Genomic DNA, 10,981 nt, shown 5'->3' with positions numbered 1-10,981 from the left:
TCATAATTGAGATGAGGGTAAGGGAGATGGAGTTATGAGGATAGTGATTTTATTATTAATTATTATTTTTATGTAAAATATGGCATTGCTTTTAAGTTTCAACCAATACTCAAATTACTTCATCTTCAAATTCGTTGATGTACACATTTAATTTGTCTTCGCATTGCCCAATCGCTCTCAGCTCGAATTTCCAGCTCATTTTACTACTTTATTTATTCGAAGCCCTTTGAAGTCTTTTCCCACCGGCCGCATCAATAATTTCGGTGAACCTTTGCCTTCACCGGAAGCCTCAAGTCGGTTTCGAAATATATATATGCAAAATAGTTCTCATGTTATATAAGTTTTCTCATGTTATAATTCTTTAATTTACATGTAATTTTTTTAAAAATAATAATTGTGAGTTTATAAATAATTGAATCACATCATGTAACATTAGAAAATAAAAACTATATATATAAACCAGTTCTTCAAAACTTTGAACTCCGCTTGATGATCTCGTTAGCTTGAACACCGTTGAAAGTTATTATACATGTTAAAAGTTGGGAAAGGAGCATAAGACAAGAAGTTAAGGGAGGGGGAATAAAAGGAAATAAGATTAACTAGTGATTTTCTTTCATTTTATTTGAATGTTTAGAATTATTCAAAATTAAAATTTAACTTAAAAATTCATTAAATAGGATTGTAGGACAATCACTCTTGAACAAAACACAAATCCAATTCCACGTGTTTGGTTTAAGCTTGTAACATAGGATTGTAGGACAACATCAATGCATTGAGATTGTCAGAGAAGATCACAGGCTGTGGGGGTGGAATATGCAATTATGTCAGAAGTGATTAAAGCCATGTTAGTTCAGCATCAGTGTTTGTTAGATAACTATATTCCGCTTAAGTAGTGGATTGGAACCCAGGAAATACTGGAGCAGAAAAATGAAAACTAGTAGTTAATGTACCACCAATATTCCTTGACAGAAGTACAGAACTACCAACCCTAACACTGAATATGATATGACTCAATATTTTGATATATTTAATTTTAAAAAATATTAAATTTCGATACATTAATATATATTTTAATATTAAATAACATTTTTAATTTACGTAGAATATATTATATTATATTTAATAATTTAACAACAAAAAAATTAAATTTATAATATCCATTAATTTTACAAAGAAACATAACATGTAAATATTTATTATTATATTTTTAAATTGAAAATCTCTTATATTTTCTAATGAGATATATTTAGTATTCATTTTTAATTTTTATTATATCAATTTGGTAAAATGTTGATTAATTTTTTTCATAATATGTAATAAAATTTCAAATATTATAGATGTCGAAACGTATTAGAATGTTGGAAAGTGTCTGGGTGTCAAAGAAAGTCGGACACGATATTTCAAGTTTTTTAAAATATAAGTGCAACATAGTTTCACAGCTTTCAAGTATACCTTGAGTGGCTGCTGCATGAATTGCCTCATTTCATTGACACTTAAAATATAAGTGCAACATAGTTTCACAGCTTTCAAGTACACCTTGAGTGGCTGCTGCATGAATTGCCTCATTTCATTGACACTAAAAGAGATTTCTGATACGGTCTACGTAGCATATAGAAATGCACCTACTACAATTGATGGATACAATTGTAAAGAATCTTGAGATACACCACCCCAAAAGCTAGCTCAAAGGGTGAGAGTGCCCAAGACCTTATAAACTCCACATTAGTTGCACATACAACCAATGTGGGACTATATATCTCAACACGCCTCCTCACACGAGAGCCCATTGGGCTTGAAGAGTGGATAATGCAACAGGCCCATCCTACCTGTGCTAAGAAATTCCACGAGAGAAAGTGGGGGGCGGCGAGACTCTGATACCATGTAAAGAATCTTGAGATACACCACCCAAAAACTAGCTCAAAGGGTGAGAGTGCCCAAGACCTTATAAACTCCACATTAGTTGCACATACAACCAATGTGAGACTATATATCTCAACAACAATTGCGGATCAGTCATCTGGCTTGGTCCATGTTTGGATAGCTTGACACCTGAACTCAGAGGAGAAGGAGTGTTGATAGCCTTGGCCTGGTGCATTTTTACTTTGAAGATCACTAAGGTCTTCGAGTGCAAATTGATTGTTTAAAAGCAGAAAATAATCGGATTTCGGATGAACTTAGAGAGCTTCCTGTCACCAAAATGTCATCTACACGAACTGATATAGATGCAGGTCTGGGTACCGGCTCTAATGAACAATGATGGGTCAGAAAGGGTAAATGGAAGGGTAAAATTGAAAAAAGAAAAAAAATAGCATAAATAAAATGAGAAAGAAAAGATTAGTGTTGTGAGAGGGAACACCAAATCATTAAGTAGTCATGGAACATATTAAATATTTCCGTCCGTCGGAGAGAGCCAAAATCATGAAGACATGCAGTGTATTAAAAATCATATATCTGCACGGCCCAATTAATAGTTCAAGTCACACAGCCAGTTTCTCAAATATGAAAGCACTTTACCTTACTTTGACATCAATCTCATCATTATTTTTCTCGCAGATATGACATGATGTGACATCACAATTGTTAGGAACAGAGTCAAAATTGTGCAGTGTAGTGACTAGTTTTTCAAACATGAAACACTGAACCTTACTTTGACATCAATTTTATCATTGAAATTTTTCTTGCAGATATGATAATGACATTACATTATAATGTCTACCCTAAAGATGGAGATGGGTGAGATTGGCTAAGGGGTCAAATGAAAAAAATTATATATAAGGAGGGCCAAATTATATACGAGACTGTCTTATTATAAGGTTAAGATAAATTATTAATTTAAAAAAAATTACAATTAAATTACTTATCACTTATGCGTCAGTTATGTTTCTATTTTTTTTTTTATTTACAACTCTTATAATCTCAGTTTTGTATTCTGAAGAGTATATATATTTGAAAGTGTATTTCTTAAAATACATAATTGAGATTATAAATAAAAAAATTGTAAAGGTAACCATTCCCATTACTTATTAATAAAAGATCTTGTGATTATCAAAAAAAAAAAAAAAAAAAAAAAAAAGATCTTGCTATTCTAACGAATTATACAATGGGAGGTTCCTTAGAGTTGGGATATAGATTCTTGATCTAACAAAAGTTAAGGTACAGAATTGGGACAGAGAACAACATCGGGTTCGGGCATTGAATCCGGCTCAAGAAAGCCCACTGACATAGGGTGATCCCTTGATCAGAACCTTTGCCCTCTTCCTCACAACTAAATCAAACCCTTGTAGTTATCCAAAAAAACAAACATACAAAACAAAACCTTGTAACAGCAACTTCGTTTGTACCTGCTGAGTTTGGGAAGCTCTAAGCTTCATGGTTTTGGCACACTATCCTTATTTTCTTGCCTCCTTCCAATTTAAACATTGGTATTCGTAGAGCAGTTGAATTTTTCAAAACTAAAAATAGTTGAATTTCTTTTTCTTACCTGCTTATTGGTTTGATTGTTTTTAATATAGTAATTTACCTAACTGTTTTAATACAGTGTTAAAGTGTTGGGTTTGTGTTTTTTTACTAAAGCCCAATTGGCTATTAGTACGAGAAGAGCTAAGAAACCTAGAAGCCCAATGAGCTTAGAGCTAGGATTTTTTTGAACACATATAAATACTACCACTTAAGTATCAGCCTCCTAGGTCATTTGAGAGAAAGAGGCAAGCTTAGATCTGAATAGTGCCCACACATTTTATTTTCCTCCTCGAGAGATAGTTTGAAAGGTTTACCACAACAGTTTGTGTGTGCAATATCATCATCTCACATCTGCGTCTTCAAAGAGGTAATTGATAAAACCATGATGATTCTTATACATCCAAATCACAATGGTCTTAACGCTTCCGCATGATGCAATTGCTCCTACAATTGGTATCAGAGCATGATTGTGTTTTTGGAAGTGGGTCTAGTTTTGTTTTACATTTATCATGTAATTTGTTTTGCTTCGTAAAATATGGCATCTAGGATTCTATTTTTGATATTCAAATATTTGCATGAGTATTCTTTTCATTAAAAATCTATTCTTTATATGATTTTTGGCTTTAATCCATGGTAGGGATTTAGTTGTATTTTCTTGGGTTTTAACAAGGAGGCTAATCCCTTATGATTAGGTTCCTCCTTGATTTTTTATTTCAGTTTTGTATATATTTTCGTTGTATTAAAAAAATTGTAATGAAAGAAGACCAAGAAGATGCCAAAAAAGACATTCATGGCTATTTTGTACAAGTTCGTGATGAATACGACCTCCGATTGAAAATCCAAGACCGTAGAAAGATTCAGAACGAAAAATCGAGTCAAACGAAAGTTGAATCGCGAAAAACGGAGGTAGGACACTCCTTCACTCTCCACTGAAAGTATCTGAAAGTTGAATCGCGAAAAACGAAGGTAGGACACTCCTTCACTCTCCACCGAAAGTATCTGAAAGTTGAATCGCGAAAAACGGAGGCCGGACACTCCTTTGTTATGTACATATTTCAAAATTATTTTTTTAGCTTTAAATCATCCAAATAACCGATTTAATTATTAATCTAGATTTCAACAAATCTTAATAATTATAATTTATGAGGATAATTTTAAATCAAAATAATTACTATAACGATTATTTGTCTTGATGTTAAATTATCAAAATTAATTAATTCAATTATTAATCTAGATTTTTAACAAAAATCATAATAATTATTAATCAATTTTTCAAGATAATATAAAATCAAAATAATCACATAATAACTATCATAATAGTCGCTGAAGACATAATAGCTACTATGCACATGTAATCGTACAAGTTATGCAACAATATGGCACCAACTATTCTATATGGCATGTTATCGAAGTAAAACATGTTATCAATCATATAATTCATTCAATCATACAATTAAGGCAGTTAATTATAATAAAAACTTTAATCCATGGTTTTCTAAAAAAATAAAATTACAGAGTAATCAAATAGGAAACATTGCGGCTAATTTGCTCCTTTCCTTATAGTCCATAGGTTCTGTTTCAAGCCTCTTTATGGTAACTATGAGCCCAAAGGCCCAAAACACCAAATTTTGACGAGAAACCTTAAGTCAATTTTCAGGAACCCTAGCCGTCACGACTGTTGCACCTTCGTATGATGTCCGATTGATACGAAATTTTATAGAAAGGACCGTCTTGATGAGACGAAGCCACGATCACCGGAATCGCCCCAAACGAAGCTGGCACGCTCTCCCACGCACCTATTCTTTCCAGGAGAGTGATGCCCACTCTCTGAGAGATTTTAGATTTTATATATTTCTTTATTCTTTATTGATGACCCTTGCCATTAAGGATAGAAATTTTCACTAGAGACCAAAATTTGAGCATGCTCTACCAAAGATACTTCCGGTGAAGAGTGAGGGAGCGTCCGGCCTCTGTTTTCTGCGATTCAACTTTCGTTTGACTCGATTTTTCGTTCTGAATCTTTCTACGGTCTCGGATTTTCGATCGAAGGTAGTATTCATCACGAAAATGTCAAAACAGTGACGAACGCGCTTTTATCTTCTTGATCTTTTTTTATTACAATTTTGGAATACAAATTAAAAAAGATACAAATTTGAAATAAAATTCAAGGAGGAAACCTAATCATATGGGATTAGCCTCCTTGTTACAACCCAAGAAAATTTCTACCATGGATTAAAGTCAAAACCATATAAAGAATAGATATTTAATAAAAAGAATTATAATGATACTCATGCAAATATTTGAATAACAAATATAGAACCCTAGGTGCCATATTTTACGAAGCAAAACAAATTACATGATAAATGTAAAATAAAACTAGATCCACATTAAAAAACACAATCATGCTCTGATACCAATTGTAAGGGAAATTGCATCTGCGGAAGCGTATGAGACTATTGTTGATTTGAATGTATAAGGAACATCATGATTTTATCATTTACCTCTTTGATGGCGCAGATGTGAAATAAGGTTTCTAGGAGATTGAATATGTTATAATAAATTGAGTGTTCAATTCCAACTTTTATATATATAAAAAAAAAAAAATACAGTGTTGAATTGCATGGCTAACTTTGCATGGTCGTGTATATGATCATTGTTCGCGGTTGCGGGTAAGAGATTTTTAATTATATTTGTTACTTTGTTAGTTTCTATTTTTAATCTGAATAGATATATTTTTGGCTAAAAAACACTGGACAGTAATTTAATTATTAAAATAAATATTCTAAATATTATTTATAATTGTGACAGTCTATTATATTTTGAGTAAACATCCATCTTAGTTACTTCAAACATACAAGTGACACTATTTTGATTGTTCGGAAAAATTTAACATCAATTTAATCTCTAATTAGATATTTTAAAAAAGTTAAGAACAATTCGTTCATTTAATTATAAAAAATATCATTTCTTTAATTCTTTAAATATATAAAATTGACCTTGATATGTTTCAGAGCTTGGGGTTAGATCTCTTTTCCTTAGAGGCTATTGTACGTCGATATAGCAATGAATCAATAAGGTAACAGTATGAACTAGAGTTCAACAATTGAGTTATTATATAAATCTCATGCAATAACTGAGAATCAGAGATCAGATGGAGAATAGTGAATAAACAGTAATTGTAAATCTAAGATAAAAGTGAAGGGCACGATTATTCTATGAGGATGTAATTCAACAAAGTAACAACAACAAGAATAGTGAGCAAAAAGTGACTCCTCAATCTCAACGGAAGAGTGAGGTATTTATGGGAAAGAAAATTCCATTGTGTGATGCATATTTCATATTTGAATCTAATTAGGTGTGTAAGTGCCAGTTTGAGGAAGATCAAATGCGATGAGAGAATATTTATCTTACTTCGGAGATAAATGTATTTGACCTCCAGATTGTACGTACCTAATAGGCCAATACATAACAAATCTTCATTTATTTCTTAATGATAAAAGAATACAATCAACCTACTACCTTAGATTGGCAATTGATACTCTTATGGGAGCTTTGGTAGAAGAGAATTTTTTTTTTATCTGAAATTTTGATTTTTAAAAATATGATGAAAATATTCGATTTACGATAATATCCGAAAATTAAAAATTTAAAAAAATTCAATTTTCCGAGAATCCTTTAAAATGACGTGTACCAAACACCCTTTAAAGATAACCCCGATGTCATTTTTATAAATTTTATATTGATGTCAAAAATCTGTTTATAAGACAAAGTGACAAGAGAGAACAAAAATTGCAGTTTACGCTTACCTTATAATTCTTTAAATAATTTTTTAAAATAACAATACTCTTAAAGGGGAAAACGATAATATTCTTTGAAAATGATAAAAATAACCTCCAAATAATAAAAACATTAATTTTGGGTGTGCATGTAAACATTTTAGTGTCACTACTCAATAGTTAATACTGTAATTAGAATCAGTTTTCAAAAAAAAAAAAAAAAAAAAAGTTAATACTCTGAAGTAATAATTACAAGAGTCAAATTTTACAATAAAATACAGTTTTTAATTAAGTAATACTATAAATGATGAAAATTACTTATTTTAAAGAGTTACAATTTGGGGTTGACTCTTTTGGAATCATGAATATCCAACTACTGTATTATTTATAACATAACGTTACTTTTTCCCTTGGGGTTTGAGCTTCGCCAGGCTTATTACATTGGTGATCCCAGATGAAATGGGCCCATATGGATGCTGCTCTTCTAAACTTGTAATTCCCATACATTATAGCAATATTTGCTGCCTATAAATACCCATCGAGCCAACGCCCACATCTCTTGTCCCTAATTGCACGAGAAGAAGTATTCGGATTACTAGATTCTCTACCTTCACCTTCTCCTTCTTCTCATTTCTATTATTTTATTTTTAAAGTATCTAATCTCTTAACTAAGTAGGCTTTCATATGGATCAGCTCACGCTATTATTTTCATTATTACTAACACTTCATCTGTCAGCATCAGGTAATTAATTATATTACTATATAGTATAATATAAATTACAAGAGCCATCAAAGAAATTAACGAAAATGAAATTCCGCTGATGTTTAAGTAGTAATTTTCATCTTATGCAGGGGTCTTATCAACAACGTTTACACTTGTTAACAAATGCGACTACACAGTGTGGCCAGGCATTCTTTCCAACGCAGGAGTTGCTCCTCTTTCAACCACCGGTTTCGCTCTGCAAACCGGTGAGTCCAAAGCCATAACCACACCCACCTCTTGGGGAGGCCGTTTTTGGGGCCGCACACTCTGCACCCAAGACACCACCGGAAAGTTCTCCTGCGCCACAGGTGATTGTGGCTCCGGAAAGATCGAATGCGCCGGCAGCGGAGCCACGCCGCCAGCCACCTTAGCCGAGTTCACTCTTGACGGCTCCGGTGGCCTTGATTTCTTCGACGTCAGCTTGGTTGATGGCTACAACCTCCCTATGCTGGTGGTTCCCCAAGGTGGCTCCGGCGACAACTGCACCAGCACGGGTTGCGTTGAGGACCTGAACGGCGCGTGCCCTTCAGAGCTTAAGGTTGCGAGCGTGGATGGAAAACAAAGCGTAGCGTGCAAAAGCGCGTGCGAGGCGTTCGGGTCGCCGCAGTATTGTTGCAGCGGCGCGTATGGTTCGCCGAACAGTTGCAAGCCTTCTGCTTACTCTCAGATATTCAAGAATGCTTGCCCACGCGCCTATAGCTACGCGTACGACGATAAGACGAGCACTTTTACATGTGGATCTGCTGCGGATTATACAATCACTTTTTGTCCTTCCCATGACAGTAACCCAAGGTTAGATTCATGAATCACTCTTTACTTCATCGGTAATCGCGTTTCACTCTAACGGCTAAAACTTAAAGGGTAATTTTGTCTATGCAATATTAAAATATGAACGTTGGCTGAGGTGGGATCACTTTTGTTGTGTTGTGATGACATTATGTATGGGCGTTCCAGTAAATGCAAGTGGTAGGTTCGGCAATATAATTCCTAAACTCGTATTATTTACGTGATGCAGAGGAATACGTTACCCCTCTGTTTTATCTTTTTTTTAAAAATAAAATCAATTATTATAAAGTAAATGTAAACTTGCTCTAAAAAATTGTGATCCGATATCATTGTCCATCCGAGATAATTGATATTTCAATTCTTTGGTGAAAGTCAAAGTTGAGCTTCCTGTCTTTACCAGAAAATGGGAATGGACATATTTTATGTGAAATTTTGCACGCTAAAGTAATGTGAAAATTTTGTGTGTATTTTTTTGTATAGATATTAAATAGAGTAAATGATTTCTTCGCATGAAAATAAGTTACGGTAAACTCAAAACGACATCGTTTTAAGGCAGGAATTAATGTGTTTTTGTAATTATAATATATTGGAGGATTATATTAGTCTTTAGCGTTATAATTTTTTAATCTTATAATATCAAAACGACATCGTTTCGAGCTCACTGAAGATAACTTTATTTCCATTAACCTGAAAAATACTTTTCCCAGTTTTTTTTATCAATCAGTATCTGAATATTAATGAAGAGAGAAATTAAGATAAGTCATTATATGAAAAGTGCATGTCAGCCAAATTTTTGCAGGCAATGTACGCAATTACTAAGGGGAAAAGCGATTTTCATAATGTATATTCTAATTCAGAATTCCACATGTGGTTTCCGAGGAAGGGGGACCATATTTTGAAGGAAGACGAGGAAAAATAGATACATTACCGAATCTCAATACCATCGAAGTTGAAGTTAGCGCAGGGGTATAGAACTAATCACTGCACATGGGGTTCACTCATTTTTAGGCGAAACTTGCAAATGAGGCAGCACTATTTTATTTAGTTAATAAATAGAAACTAGTTCGTAGCGTTCGGTATCCGTTTCCTATTTTCATTTTTTGTCTCGTTGGAAACAATGTTTCCAAATTCATGCTTTTCTTAATTGTTATTGTTACTCTTGTTGTTATTGCAGTCAGAAATCGTCGCAGGGGCAAAACCCGAATTCAGATAGCAGTGGTTCTTCTACCTCGCCGCAGCTGAACAACGGCACAATGGTGTACGTAGGTGCCCTGGATCAAGGGGAAATATCATGGGCCACGTGTACCCATGTGTGGAAATCCCAAGCCATTGCCTTCATTGTCAGCATCACTATGGCTATTTGGCTGTTGTGCCACGAGCCACGTTTTTACGCCTAAAAACATGGTGGGGCCCTCTATATCACTTGTGTAACTCTTGAGGCTCGCATGTGCCACGTGAGTTAGTAGGACCCATAGGTTCAAGCATCCTAGTCATTTATAGGGAAAAATCTACCATGACAATTCATTGCATCCTAATTCTTCATTTTTATTATTAACATGTGTAGGCGGATTTTTGAGTTCAAAAAAATTGCATAGAACCTCCCTTACGAATCCTAGTTTTGTTCCATTTATAGGGAAAGTTCATCTGCTATTGAAGTACATCATCACCTTGTGAGTTTCAACTTTGGTCCCCGATTCCGCGCGAGCAGTATCGACCTTAAAAGCTAAGGTTATTTTCGTCCAAGTGTGAAAACCTCTGAAATCAAATTACTACCATATGGAGGGAAGGCAGTGGGTGCAATTAAATATTTTTTTCTCGTTTAGATTAATAGGGACACTAGAGAAGAATTCTTTGTCTTGTGGGCGATGTGATTCATTTGTTACTCCTGGAATGTAAGACTTGAGTACAAGAGACCACAAAAGCAAATGGACTCGTATTTTAGTATCTTACTGTCTTCTGTCTTTAATCTAGCATAATATTATAAAGAGTATTTTTAAGGGCACAAATTTCGAGAGAATAATGTGAAGTATATAAAGCTAAGTTCAACGAGCATAAAAATACAAAAAAAGTGTGAAATTTGATAAGATAAAATAAGCTCGTATCTAAAATGTTTGAGAGGATGCCATTGAAGAGCAATTCTAAGGATATTAACAATTTAAAAAGAATTTTTGGATCTTATTTTAATTATCTCTCTCTT

General features: G+C 33.7%; 1 protein-coding gene across 3 annotated transcripts; it reads left to right on the top strand.

Moving 5' to 3' along the window:
* Positions 1–7,815: 7,815 nt before the first annotated feature.
* On the top strand, positions 7,816–10,749 carry LOC133315655 (thaumatin-like protein 1b). Of its 3 annotated transcripts, none has more exons than XR_009752112.1 (4): positions 7,816–7,977; positions 8,088–8,790; positions 9,959–10,238; positions 10,418–10,749. XR_009752112.1 is itself a non-coding variant. In XM_061517320.1 (4 exons), the coding sequence occupies exons 1-3, from the start codon at positions 7,920–7,922 to the stop codon at positions 10,179–10,181; spliced, it is 984 nt and encodes a 327-aa protein (XP_061373304.1). In that variant the 5' UTR covers positions 7,816–7,919; the 3' UTR covers positions 10,182–10,188; positions 10,418–10,749. The 3 variants fall into 3 exon arrangements, 2 of the variants coding, with proteins under 2 accessions (XP_061373304.1, XP_061373303.1); XM_061517320.1 differs by having other exon boundaries at positions 9,959–10,188; XM_061517319.1 differs by having other exon boundaries at positions 9,959–10,749.
* Positions 10,750–10,981: the final 232 nt, after the last annotated feature.

The sequence above is a fragment of the Gastrolobium bilobum genome, unplaced genomic scaffold (assembly GCF_033153095.1).
Source record: "Gastrolobium bilobum isolate Gb01-03AN ecotype WA unplaced genomic scaffold, APGP_CSIRO_Gbil_v1 utg4030, whole genome shotgun sequence".
Taxonomy (NCBI): Eukaryota; Viridiplantae; Streptophyta; class Magnoliopsida; order Fabales; family Fabaceae; genus Gastrolobium; species Gastrolobium bilobum.
This window is presented reverse-complemented; position numbering and strand designations above follow the sequence as displayed.